Here is a 17,912-nt window from a genome sequence, read left to right as displayed (position 1 = left end):
TCAAGCCACATTTCTGCTATATGTAAATTGGAAAATCCCCTTTCACTATATAGATATTTGGAATTTACATCCATAATGCAGAAGCGGAGCTTCCATTCAAGCTAGATCAGATGAGGCCAAATCTAAGGGGCCCAACGGATTAAATTAATCAAATCTATAGAAAACAATTTCACTATTTACCAGGGATGACAAAAGGAGATTCCTGGCACCATGATCACTACAGCAAGCACTAGCAGTTATGGTGCCTAGGCTAACCTTTTACAAAAAAAAACTGATTAGAGAAGGGAAACAAAAATTGAACACTTTATAAGCTCGATTGAGCAGGGTCCTCTTCAACCTATTGTTCCCGTAAGTTTATTTGTAATTGTCCTATTTAAAGTTAAATCCCCTCTCATAATATTGTAAAGCGCTACGGAATCTGTTGGCGTTATATAAATGGTAATAATAATAATAATAATAATAATAACAGTTCTAGGTCATTTTCAATGTTTTTATTAAATGGGATAATTTACAGGGATGTGATAGTTTTAATCCATTTTAAACCACCAGTACTTTTTGGTCAATCCCAAAATTTTAGAACTTGCATGCACAGGTATAAATCTAATCCAAAGCTATAGTATCTCACAAACGTGAGTACACCCCTCACATTTTTGTAAATATTTTCATGTGACAACACTGAAGAAATGACACTCTTATAATGTAAAGTAGTAAGTGTACAGCCTGTATAACAGTGTAAATTTGATGTCCCTTCAAAATAACTCACACAGCCATTAAAGGATCACTATAGGGTCAGAAATGTTTGTGCTCCTTACCCTATAGTGTTAAAACCACCATCTAGTCCCCCCACCCCCCCACCCTCCCTAAATATAGTAAACTCTTACTTTTATTCAAGCCTGAAGCTGCTGGCTCTGCCCCTGTTTGCCTCAGAACAGCAAGCTGCCTGCTGACATTATCAGAAGTGTTGTTCTGAGCCAATCACAATGCTTCCTCATAGGATTGGCAGAGACTGAAGGAGGCAGATCAGGGGCAGAGCCAGCACAAGTCAAATTCAGCCCTGGCCAATCAGCATCTTCGCATAGAGATGAATTGAATAAAATGAATCTCTATGAGGAAAGTTCAGTGTCTGCATGCAGAGGGAAAAGATACGGATATGTTGTGATGCACACTAGGCAAGACTGAGAAAGGAAGCAGCTCTAGCATTCATCTAAAGGAGTGGCCAGTGAAGTTATCCCTAGGCTGTAATGTAAACACAGCATTTTCTCTGAAAAGACAATGTTTACAGCAAAAAGCCTGAAGGTAATGATTCTACTCACCAGAACAAATGCAATATGCTGTAGTTGTTCTGGTTACTATAGTGTCCCTTTAATGTCTAAACCGTTGGCAACAAAAGTCACAACACCTTTAAGTGGAAATGTCCAAATTGGGCCCAAAGTGTCAATATTTTGTGTGGCCACCATTATTTTCCAGCACTGCCTTAACCCTCATGGGCATGGAGTTCACCAGAGCTTCACAGGTTGCCACTGGAGTCCTCTTCCACTCCTCCATGACAACATCACGGAGCTGGTGGATGTTGGAGAGCTTGCGCTCCCCCACCTTCCATTTGAGGATGCCCCACAGATGCTCAATAGAGTTTAGGTCTGGAGACATGCTTGGCCAGTTCATCAATGTATAGGGTGTACTCACTTTTGTGAGATACTGTATATAAAATATACACTTCTATGAAAAAGAAAAAAATTTACATTATTGAAAACATACTTAAAAAGGGACAGTCTAGGCTACAGAATGAGATTTTTAATGCACGTAATCCCTAAAATACTAGAGCTGAAAAACTTGCTTTCTACAGCTGAACTCACCCACCGTCATTATGCCCAGAATAAACTTCCTTGTTGGTGCAGGACTTCAAAGAGGCATTGCAGACACAGTGAGAACTTATTCATAACAGTTTAGGGAATATACCCCTAAACTGGAATGTGTCCCGAAAGTTCTCTGATGCTGTCCAGATTTCTTTATGGGACGCTTAGATGATTTCTTAATTCCCTATGAGAAATCTTTATCTACGGTCATATAGGAGGAGGCACTAGTAGGCAATTAAGATGTATGGAGTTCTTAAGTCATAAGGTCAACGTTCTAATCACAACACTCAAAATTCATTTTAGGAAGGGTGTAGTGAAGCTATGAGAGTTACAGCAAGGGGTGTGTGACTAGAGCTACAAAAATACACCGATTTAACTCCTAAATGACAGAATTGAGCAGTGAGACGTCAGTGGCATTATTTATACACCAAAACCACATCCATGGATTTTTCAAGCGCCTTATGGAACAAGTTTGTTTATTAATGCTGCCCAGTCTCATTTGCAATTAAATAGTGAGGTGAAATAAAATCTGCCACATCCTTTAGCATTCTGAGACAGGACGTTCAGACAGCCTGTCTGTATAACTCTGTTCACAAGCTACCTTTGGTCCTGGAGACAACCTGACAGCATGGAATGAGGTCCTGGCATTGCCCACAAATCATCGCATTTAACATTTAAAAAAAAAAAAAAATTCACATCTCCCTTAAGGGTAGAAATGTGAAAAAAATAGAAGCCTATCTACTAAAAAGAGCAGAGACTTTGCATTAAAATACATTTTGAATTTTCGTCCAGCACCAATACCTTCTCCTTTTTACATCTACACCCTCATATCAGCTCCATCTTCACCAATCAACTGCTATTCTCCTTGTTCCATATCTTACGTCCTTTTACCCCACCACTTAAGCCTTTTCTTCCTTTCAATCGTTCTTTCCACCCCCAATCTATATACCATCACCTTGTGACATTATCACCATTCTTTGCCCATTTTCATTCGGTTACTGTCCCTTCATATTTTTCTTACCACTCGGTTCTCCATCTTAATGACACCCTCTTTTCCACCTTCCTCTCCTTTCCACCACTGCCTCCTTACACCACCATCCACCTTCCTCCAAGGCCATCTCTCTCTGATCATGCTATAAATGATTCAAGCTTATCCTATTAATCCAACCATCAGAACTTTATTCATTCCAACCAAATCGTGTCAAACAGCAAACCTACATCACACTAGAATTTGTGTCTCTATCCATGGATCAGGGGTCACGGCAGCTGGTTAGAAGGGGATCAACCTATGCGGACAGCATATACAAACAACTAGCACCATCGTTTTATTAACAATCTTACACCTCCTGTTAAGCATCAACAACATCCGTGATTTATAGCTCATGTTTAGTTCAGATTCAGGACCTTTCAGCTGTAAGGATTCTAAGGGCACGTTGTCAAATCAGTGGAGCGCAGGATTGCCTTCCTACTGTTTGGGTGATGACAGACATGTAGCAAGGCGTAAAACACAGGAGGTTGAGTTTGTGAAGGGCAATCAAAGAGCGTCAACAAAGATGAAAGTTGCACAAGAGGGTGTGGAAAGATGTTGCAAGTCAACATGAGGCACACGGGATCATAGAGAAGAAAACTGAAAAAAACCCAAAAATCTGCTCATTTGATAAAACATTAGGTGCAAGCAGAGTGAAACAGTTCATTTAAGATCTGGTTTTATGAAGTTAGGAGACATACATAATCATACAACAGAGTTGTAGGGCGTAAATTTGAGTTACATAATCTATAATCTCAGGTCTGGAACTACTGTATTATACGAGACTATAGAGAACGCTCTGAAACAAGGACAAGGCAATACAGCCTGTATTACATCGCAGACTGAAGAAAACACGCTCTACAACAAGCACAGGGAGTAAAAGCCTAAAAAGACTCTGCTGTATTATATCACAGACTGAATAGAACAAAGCCAGGACAGGCTGGACTATATTACATTATAGTCTAAAGAGAACGTTCTGCATTAAGCACAGTGCTAACCCCAACATACTGTATTACATCATAGATTAAGGAAAACACCAGCAAACAGGAAAACCTCAATAAGCGCTACTATATTACATCAACACATAACCACTTCTACTATAATAGACCATAAATAAAAAAATAAAATAAAAAATTTATATATATATATATATATATATATATATATATATATATATATATATATATATATATATATACACATACACACACACACACAAAAAAAATTCTAGCTCACCGCGTAGGACACACCAATGTGCCATAGATCCCCTTTTTCAGCCTATTGACCTGAAGCTCTTGTCCATGAATGCCAGAGGCCTCAATACACCTGAGAAACTCTCTTTGGCTCAGAGATTTTAAACCCCACATAGGCTATATCCAGGAAACACATTTTCGGGGGTAGAATGCCCCGAAACTGACCAATCATCTATACTCACAGAGCTATTATGGTAATACCTTAGAAAGTAAAAGCGAAGGGTACTGCGATCCTTGTACATAAAATCGATCCCATTTCAGTATAAAGACACGCTCATAGGTCAGGAGGGTAGATACAAATTTGTTAAGGGGACGATCCTAGGTCAGGTGTATACTCTGGCCAACATTTATGCCTCAACTCCTCCCAAGGCAAGTTTCTGAAAGTTACACTCCGCACACTCATTTGTAGAGGGTCTTTTGGTTCTCGGGGGAGACTTTAATGTCGCTTTAAACCCTAAGGTTGATACCTCCACGGGAACCTCAGTAGTTCCCGACCATGTTCTACAGTTGTTCAAGGACCTGCTACACTCTCACCAGCAGTCTGACTGCTGGAGGGCCTTACACCCCAATGGCAGGGATTACTCCCATTATTCCATCCCTCATGACAGATACTCCAGACTGGACTTTATTTTAATTTTTTTTATCTTGTTCCATACTACTACCTCCACTTAGTGCAGCACGTAGATCTAGGCGAGACAACTTGGACGGACCATGCCCCACTGACCATAAACTTAGTCGCCCCTCTTCCGACCTTGCACCATTAATTGGCGACTTAATGAAACTATCTGTCCCACTTGTCCTACAGGATGCCAACGTGACACTTACTCATCACTTCGCTGACAATGAGACTGCTGACATGTCATCTCCGGTAATCTTGGAGGCACATAAGTATGTGATTGGGGTTTTCTTCATTGCCAAAGGGGCTGCTTTGAAGAGAGAAACGGAAATTCGCACACTTGTCAATGATATTCATGTATTGGAGACGGCTCATAAAGCAGACCAACTTTGACCACCTTCCAGGTACTCGCTGCATTGCGGGGCAAGTTGTCTACACCAACGACACCTCCAGCGCTCAAAAGCATACTTCTACGTTAACAGCGATAAATGCGGCAGATCGCTGGCTCGACTTACCAACAAGAAGAAAAACAAATCTTACATAGCTCAACTATGTGACCGCCGAGGCTTGGTTCAACGTTTGCCGGACAAGATCGCTACAATAGCGTGCTCATACTATGAGAGTTTATACTCCCTGAAATAGTCATCTGGGCACAGCCCACAATTATCGCAACGAGAGTCCATATGAGATTATTTGGAATCCAACAGCCATTCTAAATTAACAGGAGAGGCAATAGAAGCCTTGGAAGCGCCTCTGACAATAGAGTAACTGGTGGAGGCAGTTAAGGCCACGAACACATGCAAAAGTCCGGGCCCTGGCGGACTCACGCTGTGCCATTACAAGAAGTTTGCGGACATCCTGAACCCGCAGTTTGAGGGCCTATAACTAACTCACGCAGGGACAGAGATTGCCTCCCCCCAAACTATGGCTGCCAATATCACCCTAATCCCCAAAGAGGGCAGGGACCTGGAGCAGTGTGCCAATTATAGACCTATATCACTCCTAAACAATGACCTGAAGCTGTTTGCAAAGGTACTAGCAACTAGAATTAAACCATACTTACCTAGCCTGGTGCAGGCGGATCATGTGTATTTTGTACCCTTCCGAGAGGCCAGATATAACTCTACTCGGGCACTAGCATTGATCCACCAGGCCTAGAGAGGCTAAGAGGGTCTTCTGCTGCTTTCTACAGATGCGGAGAAGGCTTTTGATAGAGTGTATTGGGGCTTTCTAATGCAGACCTTAAAGGCCATTGGCGTGGGACCGAACATGTACAACTGGATTACAGTGCTCTATGACAACCCCACGGCCAGAGTGTGCATCAATGGCGCCTCTATGGACCCCTTCCAAATACGATGTGGAACTAGACAGGGGTGTTCACTATCACCACTGCTCTTCGTCCTTGCCCTCAAACAGTTCCTTCATGCAGTGAGACAGAACCGGGACGTTAGGGAACTACACGTGGGAGATAAAACACATAAGGTGGCAGACTACACCGACTACTTGTTGCTGTCCGTGGCCACGCCTGAGACATTGCTCCCCAATCTCATGAAGGAGTTTGACAGATATGGCGTTCTTTCCAACTTCAAAATCAATTATTACCCATTGTACAGCGCTACGGAATGTGATGGCGCTATATAAATAAAATAATAACTCAAAATCGACAATGAATATTACGTTGCCAAAATGGAGAACTGACGTGCTGCTCACGAGTTTCCGGTTCCAACGGTCAGACAGAGCACTTAAGTATCTAGGGGTGTGGTTCACGAGGGATCGCTCACAACTTTACCCCAATGCTTTCGACATTCAGGAAGAACGTAGCCGACTGGACTCTGCCCCATATATCCTGGTTGGGACGCATTGCAGTTACAAAAATTAACATCTTACCACAAATTCTTTACTTACTCCAAACGCTTCCTATCAAGATCCCACAAGCATTCTTCGCTTCATTATGGACACTGGTGATCAACTATATATGGGGCTCTCGCAGACCCAGGATATAAGATAACAGACACTCTCCAGGCCGAAAGTATAGGGTGGGTTGACTGTCCCCGACTTCCTCCTATATTACCGCTCCTCCCATATGCAGAGAATACTGAAATGGGCTAAAGCAGGGATAGATAAGTTATGGGAAGGGGTACGAACAGGCCCAGACGGGTGGATCCTTAACTGCCTTGTCATGGATGAAACCGGGGAAAGCAGGAAACTTTTGAACCAACAAACATGTGTAAAGGCCACCCTAGACATATGGCACAGTATCGCGCTAGAATCGGGCCTCTCTTTCCCTTCACCCCTCTTCCCCTTGATGAATAACCCTGAATTCCCCCCTGGGATGGAGAGCAGGGCATTCACTTTTTTTTTTGCTTTAAAGCAGGTTCAGAGTAGGCACATGACGGAGGGAGACACACTCAGACGCCTACCTGACCTCTTACACGGAACCCCAGGCACGTTCCTACACAGACTAAAATATGAACCGAGACAGCTTATACGCCAGTTATCTCAACAACCAAATCTATTTAGAGCTTTAACCCCATTTGAATGCATGTGTGTCGACCTAGACCCGCAACCACATGCAATCTCCCTCCTTTATTCCCTACTACAACAAAACTTAAATCTCCCAGCACCAGCATACATGGGGAAATGGAAAATGGCAATTGGGGAGAATTTTACACCACAGCAGTGGGGGAAGATATGTGATCTAGTACAGCATTGTGCCTTAGCTAGTAAGACCCAGAAACCGCATTTAAAGTATTATCCATGTGGTATCGAATCCCGCAGGCCCTTCAGAAAATGAATCCGTCACTGAATGTAGACTGCTGGCACTGCCATGCGACCACAGGATCGTTCCTCCACATTTGGTGGGAATGCCCAAAGATCAAACCTGTTTGCAAAGTGACTGACGCCATCTTACGGAGGTTTACGGACAGCCACCCTCCCCGACCGCCAAATATAAGAAATCTCTGGCGATTCGGATCTTAAATACGACAAAACCGGTCGTTCCCCTATTCTGGAAACAGGACCTTATGCCACCCCTCACTGTCTGGTTTGATAAAATGGAAGACTCAAGACAACTGAAGAAATTGATTTACATAGCACAGGGCTGCTCCCAATTACATGTAGATATTTGAACGCATTCGCTGACGACTGCATATAAAACTGACTTCCAGAGGTTACTGACATATGAGACGCGAGGAGCGTAGTGGGCGTGGAGGGGGTATTGCCACGTTGTGGGGTCTTGGGTCAACGGCCGTGAGCGTAGGGGGTTGTCTTAGTAGAGCTTAAGGTACGATGCTCTTCCCTGCCTCTGACCTCTGGCCCCTCATGTTGAGAAACCTTCCTTGAGAGGGTTTTGTTGCAGACAACAGTCCGATTCCTGAACCCCTCTCAGGCGAATCCAAGTGGGGTATAGCGACATCTTCCTATCAGATCAGGACGGAGGGTGGTGCGCTCAAACTATCTAAGCTTATATCTAACCAGTACACTTTGCGCCTGAAGCATGGATGGATGAAATTGGTGTATTACACAGTGTCACATTATACTTAAAATACTTAAACTAATCGCAATGGACCTGCGCGTCCTTGGAAGCTTATTATGTTGGTCCTGCGCGACCTATGAATAGTTGATGATTTGGACTTGCGTGTCCACGAGTGTTTCCTTTCCTTTACGATAAATAAAAATCTTATTTACAAAAAAAAAAAAATTATGTCTGTAACACAGAGTGATCAGACTTTCAGAGGTCCTGTGTAAAATATAGGTGCGAAGTCCCCACCAACCATTCCCGTTATGCCCTGCCAAGCCTTAGGCTGCTCGAGTATCATGGGAATTGCAATGCACAAATACGTTTAAACCCTTAAGGACACATGACATGTGTGACATGTCATGATTCCCTTTTATTCCAGAAGTTTGGTCCTTAATCTTTACCCTTCCCATTGTGGAGTCTACCTAGCTCTTGCGGCTTCTAACCCTTTTTCATGCTTTCCTCTTCCTTTAGCTTGGCCAAACTGTCACGGCCCAGTATCCTCTTGATCAGCCTTAAAACTTAAAATACATGCAACTGCCAGTAGGGCTGATGGTCTTAGCTTGTGGAAATCCCTGTATAAAATATAATGATGTTTTACATCAAAATGTTAAACAGGACAATGCTATGGTGTATGCAACATGGTTGAATTGTGGCAGAAACCAGGATGAAACTGCTGACAGATGAAAACGAAAGAAAACTGCAAATATTTACTAGGCAATTTGACCCTGAAAGATCAACAGATTTTTGACTTTCCGGTCTTTGCACCTGCCATGGACTTTGCCTCGCAGGACAAGACAGAGCCTCCGTTGTCTCGGCGGGCTTCTTTCCAGCAAGATAGGACGGTTACAGATAAAACAAATTTCCCATTCATTTACCAGAACCGAAAAAGAAACAGCTGCACAGCCGACACTGGAGCAACAAAAAACGAAAACTAGAAATTCTCCAGGATAAAATTTATATATTGCAGTCAGCAGTAATGCGACAGTAATGCTGATGGAATCATAATGGGCTCACATGACAGCAGAGGTATGGCATGTGGGAGAAATCATCAAGAAAAAAAATGTATATAAAAAAACAAGGTCCTTGTGAAAGTTCTATATTGTGTGAAGAGTGGTTTAAACATTGAATTGTTTTGGGCAGACACAAGAGCATTGTGTTGTCGACCACCACGCACTGAATTTGTTTTAAAATCACATTAAGCAACACGGACAAACCTTTACAGAGATACACCTTAAACACCCTCCCACCACCTTTTACAGTTGCAGGTAATCACTATTTGCAGAGTATCTCTGAGCTATCCAAACTTTTGTCTCCAACTGAGTCATCCTGACCTTAGATCCATTGATGTACCGCAAGTTGGTGTGTTTAAGTTCTTTAATGGATTTTGCACGAAACTCGGAGTATATTGTTTTGATCATGATTCCACACAATTAAGATGAGCACTTTGGAGAATATAGGGAGATTGGAAAAAAAAAAACACTTTCACGGAGTCATTTCTACATACTCCCTTTGTGAACTTCAGATCTCGAGCTGACCCAGTCCTTTGTGAGTGCCATGTCCTAAAGTTGACCTAGTCCTTTGTGAGTTTGATATGTTTTTTTTTTTTTTGTAAATCTTTCTTTTATTATGGCACATTATGCGTTATGGGGTACAGAATAAAGAAAGGAGACAATGTGGGTTAACAGAGGTGAACGATAACAAGAGGGCATTTAGTGCACTCCGAAGAAAGATTGCCATATATTTTGTATTTTAAAACATCATGGGAACAGTATAATGATACAAGCTTGGTAACTATAACGAGTTAGGTTAAATTAAAGAAAATAGTTGTTGCTTAACAGTTTTTATGAAATAGGCAGATTCATCCAAACAATACTAGCCTGTATTTTACCACGTTTTTAACCCCTAGTGTACTTTAAGGTTAGACATGCTTGTAGAATAATGGCATGTTTAGGAACTTGTAAAACAAGATTATACTTCAGCGGTTAGCCAAGTCTAAGCTGAGATGTGGTAGATGGGGTTATAATATGCTTAGACCCACTAGTTGGTGCTTAACAAGAATGTGGTGTCATGAGCTGAGGCAGCGAGGCTATGAGAGTGGACTATTAAACAGTAACGGGGTAAGTGCAATTCTGATCCCAGGGCCCGCATGCATAGGTGGCGTTATGGACAGGTTAACATATCGTGAACAAGGTGACCCCCATACTAAACGGTCTACTTGCTTATTAGCAGTTATGCAGGCAAAGTCGACTGTAGTTGGCCAGGTCCCTGGTATGCAGCACCAGGTAACAAGATAGGCAGCAAGCTAAACAATACAGTGCAAAACAAACAGAGTATAGGCGCTCACTATAGTGTAACAGGTGATATTAGATGGGCAGCAGTGATCAGCACAAGGATTCCCCACCTTATGAGAGCCACACTTCTGAAGAAGCCTCCATAGGTGAAACGCGTAAAGTGGATTTTATATGGACTTTCTCATAGAGTATTTTATGCATCCTGCTTTTTATATATACGTTAATAAATAGTTTTAATATACTTTTTATTACTTTTTATTACTCTGAGATCTCCATATTATATTTTGTTCCTGGTTTAAGTCTATATTCCTTGGTGGGGATCATACCATCTATGCGCTACTAACTAGAGCGAGGTACGCTCTGGTAAATGTGAGTACGATACCTTTTATTCACTTATCACCCATACTAATATTGGTACTTACTACACTATGTGGATATTCCTGTCTGTTTTTTCTATTTGAGACCATCAAGACGCTGACTACTTCACATATATCCTAGGACGGGGATTATTCCGTCTACGCGCTAAAACAGCAGAGCTCTGTATTTAGCTCTGCCAAATGTGAGTGTATAACCATATATTTCTTTTTCACTCTCAGATTACCCACAGGGTTACACTATTATTTTGTATATTTCTTTTTTTTGAGGTATACCGTTGAAATTGTAAGGCCAAAAGGACTTGAGTACGTATGTCCGTATCATAATAAGGGCGCGGTTTTCTTTTATTGTTGTTCACTAAACAATACAGTGGATTAGCAACATTGGCAGGTGTAAGGGCAGTAGATAAATGCAAGTCGTTATACACATGGGTGTCATATACTAGCTGAATACAATCATTAGGCGATACCCCTAGGCCTTGTGTTACGTGTGTCCGTGGGTGGAAGTCCAGCTAGGGGGTTTTGTGCCTGCCATCCGGGCCAGGACCCCTAAAGTCATCGGTTGTGCGTGTTGGCAACCGGACTGTCAATCCAAGAGGTTAGTTTAGCCTATGCCACTGCTAGGTAGGGCCGGCAGAATGGAATGTACGGCATCGTCGTCTTGGGGATTCCTCAAGGCTGCAGCATGGTGCGGGTTGATGGCGGCCGCCCTCCGGCCCCAGGTCTCCACAAAGGCCTGCACCCGTGATCCACCGACTCGGTTGCTCATAGAGGCCGGGTCGACCCTTCGTCGGGCGCCATGTGAGGCCTGGGTGTTCTGCCGCCGCCAGCGGTGGGCAGGCCTCCGGCGGTGTGGTCGGTGCCTCGGAATCTGATTCCCTGTGGCCTTCAACCTGGGAAGGTATTGTGGGCGGCCCGCGGTAGTGGCTTCCAGTGGATGTCGGAAGCTTTGAGTGGTTCGCCGTGGCAGTTTAGCGCCGCGTCCTTGCCGCTGTATGTGTAGCTTTGGGCTCTTAGGTAGGCCTCTGGATCCGGCTGGGTGATTTTGAGCCGGGCTTTGTTGTGTGGTCCAAGGTAGGGACACCGCCTTCTTCAGGGCGGTTGCATCCTTCTTGCATTTGGAGCCCGCCATTGTCGGGGGCGTGCAGGTAGGCTTGGGTCGTATAGTGGTAGCAGTGTTATGCTCTCTCTCAGAGATCCTAGCCCAGAAGGCAGCAAAGATTTCGTCTAGCTTTGTCAGCGGTTTGTATGTCGATTCGCCTTCCGTACCTGTGTTTGCCGACTGGCGCGTGGCATCCGCCATTTTGGAGCCAGGGGCTCCTGATGCATGCAGTCTCTGGGACGTGAGTGTCCACGGTGAGTGAGCTGTTGGTGCCGGGATAACCCCCACCGGCAGGGGGGGAGGGAGGAAGGCTAGTGGATGGTTCCTCGCAGTTTTCATGTCGGCATTCAGGGCTGGGTGATCGGCCGCCTCACCCTTCCCTTATTTCCGTGTAGGTCAGTCGTTTCTGCAGTAGGCCCCAACTTTGCAGACCGCGTTAACGGTGGCTCAGCTTTTCAAGAGTGGTCCTCGATCTGTTCTCTCTTGCTTCCCCTTCGTGGGTGCTGTGTTTTTAGTCGATTTTGTAGCTGGGGAGCAAGGATTATATCGAGGTAAATAGAGTTTCAGGCGGGAGCTCGTGCTGCACGCGTCTGTTCAGCTCCACAGCCAGGCTCCGCCCCCGAGTTTGATATGTTGAGCTGATGCAGCTCTTCGTGAATAAAAGTCCACCTCCCACAATGGATTGCTGGGTCTTTAGGGTGTGAACCAAGGTTATAGCTTAACCTACTAATGCACCCTAAGCAGTAGGCATTGACTAACAAATATAAAAACAGCTGACTCTAGTGTGCAATCAAACCTCATCACTTCAACACCCAGGTACCCTTTTTTCCCCTGAATAGGATTTTTCTTTTTAAAATTCCATTGTCCACACACTGTCTACACACAAGCCAAGTCCTGGCCTTTCATAGAGACTGAGATTGCAATAGATGCACATAAACACATTTTCATGTGTAAGTGTGCTAAATCCACCAATATAAACAAGATTTTGTGGTAGGTTATACGGCTGACAAAATGATTTAAACATTAAATGGTGGGGGTGCAAGTCTGAACTTATTTCATTCAGTGTAGAAGAGGAAATGCCAGGGTGATATAACAGGACTTACATACTCCTTGTTCTTAAAAAGGTTACACAAAAAATAAAGAAATGAACTCCTCTCCCCCCTCCCCCCAACATCTCCACTACAAGCTCACGTTTGATCGTAAGCCCATTGTGAATGTGCCACCAGAACCCTTACTAGACCACAGGTCCTCCATTTCACCAAGTAAATTACCGCCAAAACAAATCCACCCCCTCGCAAACATTCCCCAGATCTTACTGCTATAGTAGGCAACCAGTTGCTGGAGGTTGCTGAACTGAGTTCGTGATGTGATGTAAAATCCGCCACTGTCCAACTTCCGAATCTTGTAATGCTTGACATTCAATCCCCGAGTTGCATCGTAGTCGGAGACAGACAGGCAGTATGCACCTTTCCAGGGACAGAAGACATACTAGATTAGACAAGTGGAGACCATTTATATCTATAACTAGAAGACAGTGCAATGACCCTGTGTGGCATTAAGATTAAATAATCCTTAACCCTAGACATAAGCCTAATCCAGCCCCCTTTTTAAAAATATAAATAAATTGGGAAAAAAATAATAATTGTATAGATCTATATCTATATTATTTGTTTACTTCATTTATTTATACTGAAAATAATTATAGGAAATCACTGATCTAGAGCATACAACATAGAGCAAAGGTTCACTGAGCATAAAACTCAGCATCGAATGGAAGATCAATAGAATGCCCACAAGACAGCAAAAGGCAATTATGATTAAAAAGAGCACCAGAAATTGTGCAATAAGGAGAGACAGAGGGAGACTGCGTAGTACTCGGCATTAAGAAACGTTAGAGTGGCCCATGGGTTTCTGTCTGCCCATCAGCACTATGAGAATAAATGTATGCAGCCTATAGGGGGTTTTGCACCATGTTTCACCTCCCTAGACACAAACACATAGGGGGGGGAAAAGGGATACAAGAGCCCAGAGGCCACAAGCAAACACATTGCTTCCAGTTGCTACGGGTAACACGAATATTCATCTCACTGACCCACATTCTGAGGCTCCCCCCTTTCCCGAATGACAAGCCCCCTCCTTACACTGAAGAAGAGGAGAAAAAAAAAAAATGAAAAAGCGAGCCAGGGAGAAGGAGTGAAAGAGAGAAGGAATGGTAAATAAAAGCATTGCATAAAAATACGAGTGATGAGTTCTTCGTAACGATTTAACTTTTTCTCCCCTCCCCCAATACACAGTTCTTTTAACAATGTCACTGATCGTTCACTCTGCCCCCGATTTAATTCCAAAATATGTTCTGATGGTCTCCCTAAACTTCTCATTTAACAGTGTCATTACCAAGCATCATAACACCTCTCTCTTTATCTCTCAATAAGTCATCTCTCTCATTTGTTGTTTGACCTCACAACTCATCTCCGTTAGCCTCTGGCACATAGACCTGTATATACCTCCTATTCCCTTGGATTCTCTCACCCATTTCTCATTTCCCTTTGTCTCTGACAACACATGAGGCATCCACTTCTCCAGTCCACTGTAATCCTATACTAGGTCTCCCCTGGGCCTTTTAACTCCTTATCTCCATTATGTCTATCATCAGTCTCTTCATACTTTCTTAAATGAAGTTTCTTCTTCCACATTGACCAAAACACCCTTCCCAGATAAACCCATCTCATAAACATGTCTTCTTTACTTAATCTTGAAAGGATTTTTTTAACCACCCCCACTCTTCTCACCTTTGGTGGTCTCACTCTCTCGAACTAGGAAAGTGCCACGAGGATTCTCTTGGATGAGAAGCAGCCGTTCAGACTCCCTACGTGTAATCTTTCCCAAATACCACCTGCAAGAACAACCAATGTTAGATGTGGCAAAAAAGGCAAAAATGAGGGATGGATTCAGAAAGACAAACAGTGGGTGAAGAACAAATGGCAGAAAAAAATTAGAAAGAAGAATGTGTCAGGCAAAGTGGGTATATAGCATATGATGTTGAGAATGTAAGAAGGGGATAGCAAATACATAAGAAGAACTACTAAAATATGGAAGTAAAAGGTTGCAGAAAATAAAACAGAGATGGTACCAGTTTCTTAGGTTGTGTCATAGAAGAATGGGGAATGTGATTTGTAAACAAAGCAGTCCAGTGGAAGGACCAAACATTTAGATTACATTTTTCCATAAAGCACTTACTCTTCAGCTTGTATGGAGTCTGATGGTGCCACATAGTTGCTGGGGATATAGCCAGTCTGCCCGGAGCTAAGAGAACGTGCCAGCCACCAGTCACCTTCCCTGTGGGTTCAAGAAAAAATAAATAAAAAGAAAACATACTGAAACTCATTTAAGACTAATAAATCAACCCTGATGAGGGGTTATCAGAATACGGACACCGCAAACAAGTATGACAATTATATTATAGCTACGTACCTTATATCAGGCCTCCTATGGCACAGCGTGTAAGAGAGAGAAATGGTATGAGATAAGGCAGCAAGAACAGGGTAAAGAAACTGGGAAACAACAAAAATGGCAGACTGGACAGAAAGCAACACAACGTATTATTTATTAAACAAAGAAAAAAAAAGTCATTCCCAGTTTCGTAAAAGTTCTACAAATGGATCAGAATGCGTCACTCACGTATTGTTGACAATTTGCAGTCGGTCTCCCTTCTTAAAGGACAAATCGGATTCTGTACGGGACTCGTAGTCATAAAGGGCCACAAACGTGGTGACACCACCTGGAAAGTGTGACAAGCGACAGTTGTACAGACCAGTTGCCCCTAATTAGAAGCTAATGCCCACCTGTGTTTATTTGGCTCTAGACCATTTCCTCAAGCTTACCTGACAAAGGTCCTGTTCTCTGAGGAGAGGTGATGGTGTCTGAAAAGTTCACCCCTCCAAATGGTGTAAGGTCACATTTTCCCCCAAAAGGCTGCGTTGAGGGGCGCTGGGAATCTAAACTCTTGCTGGGAGTTTGTGAGGCAGAAAGGGAGGTGAAAGGAGCAGGGGTCCCCTCAGCGATATCCAGACTCCGGCTACGGGGCCCTCCCTCTCGAGGCTTGCTCTTGGTGCTGCCCATCTGTCTGTGGCACAAAGAGGGGAAGGGGGGTGAGAAGAGAAATTTCAGGAATTTTAACATTTCAATAGAAGAGGGAAAATCTCATCTTTGACTCAAAGTCTGATAGCGTCACACCAGCGACGCACAAGCGAATAAGCAGGGAGACCATAGACTGTTAGTTAACCCTTTCAATGCTGTTATCATGAACAATGGAATGAGTGTTTCACCTAAATAATTCAGTAAAAGCTAAACGCAGCAGTCTCTCTGCAGCTTCATATATTTAAAAGGTACACAGATTCAAAACATCGGTTCCTAAAATACTAGCTCCTGAAAGAAGATGGTAAACAGACATAAGAGAGCAACAAGAAAATGAATGAAAAGATAACTTGTCTTAAATTGAAGGGTTAAAGCCATATTTCACAGCTAGACAAAAAGGACCTGCAGCTCTACAAGGGTCAAAATCGGTTAGCAGGGGGAGTGAGGGGGTGATCATATTTATTTATTTTTTTAAGTTATATAATACACACACCTTTTACCACCTCCTCCACAAACCACCCCCTTTGTACAAAACGAGCTGGGAAGGTGGGGGGAGAGTTAATTTGATTTTTCGGAATGTGCAGAGCATGCAAAGATGGAAAGGAGTTGCAATGAGAGAAGAAGGTTAGACACAGAGAAGACAAGCTGGGATGGATGAGTAGGAGAGTGGAAAAGATGACAAGAGACAGATCACGGGACCAACTGAGAGGGAGAAAAAGTAGTATTAAAAAAAAACAAGATTGAATGGAATAAAAGGCACAAGAAAATGCTGAGCGAGTGGTGAGCGTGGTTTACAGGAAGCGGAGGGGAGATAAGTGTCAGAGAAAGACAGAAGAAAGACTAGACAGAGGAACAAAGAACCTTTTCAGCCATTTCTGGGTCTGGGTGAGGGGGTCAGGCTAGAGGTGGCACAGGGCATGAAATGTACAGATGTACCCACCTACCACACAAACAGAAATGCCATGAAAAAAAAAACATTTAAAAAAAAAAAAAAAAAAAGAGGAATTGCCATCAACTGAAACTCTAAACACACTAAGCCTACATGTGTCATGTCAGAGCAATGAACTACGAACAATATGGACAAAACAATAAATCTGCAAAATATTATCATTATGAAAAAGCAGTTTATACAGAGACCACACTAACAATGGACAATTGACCGCTTTGTACCACCCACTCAATACCGTGGGTAGCACTCCCTTTAACTCAATCTCCTAAGCTCTGCCCTCTGCCATTTAGACTAATTGATGCCCACGGAAACCACAGAAATGAGGAAACAAACAAGGGGAATTTTTTTTTTAAAATTAATTTAATATAACATGGTATGCGTCAAATTGTTGGCAGGCCAAAAGTGGTCAGAGGAAAGGCGGACGATTCAGCGAGAATGCAATGGGTTGGCCAAGCAAGGGTACATACAGAAGGAGCTAAAAATCTAAAAAAAAAAAAAAAAAATACAAAGAAAGAAAGGGTACAGAAATGGTTTGAAAAACAAAGAGCATCAAGGTTGCAGAAAAGAGGTCTGAAAGTATTTGACAAGTCGAGACTTGCGGATCCTACGTTAGCCCATATTTAGGTTGTAAGGCGCACAATCATTTCAATAGGGTTTACAAATGTTAGAATCAAAGATTTATAGATCTTAATATGCTTGCGAATGTACACGGACAGACACACAAAATAGTTCAATTAAATTTTTTTTTTTTTTTTTAAATACATGACTTGGGTAAAATAATAAAGATTTAGTT

At 42.9% G+C, this 17,912-nt stretch overlaps 1 protein-coding gene across 2 annotated transcripts in view; it reads right to left on the bottom strand.

The window, feature by feature from the left end:
- Positions 1–17,912, bottom strand: part of SRC (SRC proto-oncogene, non-receptor tyrosine kinase) — a 41,500-nt gene that overhangs the window by 12,770 nt on the left and 10,818 nt on the right. Inside the window, exons 2-7 of one of the 2 annotated variants that reach the window (XM_063455990.1) lie at positions 15,918–16,159; positions 15,715–15,814; positions 15,508–15,522; positions 15,274–15,372; positions 14,826–14,929; positions 13,353–13,502 (exon numbers count right to left, since the gene is read on the bottom strand). In XM_063455990.1, the coding sequence (XP_063312060.1) occupies positions 13,353–13,502; positions 14,826–14,929; positions 15,274–15,372; positions 15,508–15,522; positions 15,715–15,814; positions 15,918–16,155 (706 nt within the window). In that variant the 5' untranslated portion in view covers positions 16,156–16,159. The remainder of the gene's footprint in view (positions 1–13,352; positions 13,503–14,825; positions 14,930–15,273; positions 15,373–15,507; positions 15,523–15,714; positions 15,815–15,917; positions 16,160–17,912) is intronic. The other variant, XM_063455991.1, reaches the window with a different exon arrangement.

The sequence above is a fragment of the Pelobates fuscus genome, chromosome 5 (assembly GCF_036172605.1).
Source record: "Pelobates fuscus isolate aPelFus1 chromosome 5, aPelFus1.pri, whole genome shotgun sequence".
Taxonomy (NCBI): Eukaryota; Metazoa; Chordata; class Amphibia; order Anura; family Pelobatidae; genus Pelobates; species Pelobates fuscus.
Note: the sequence above shows the minus strand (reverse complement) of the source record. Positions and strands in the feature narration are given on the sequence as shown.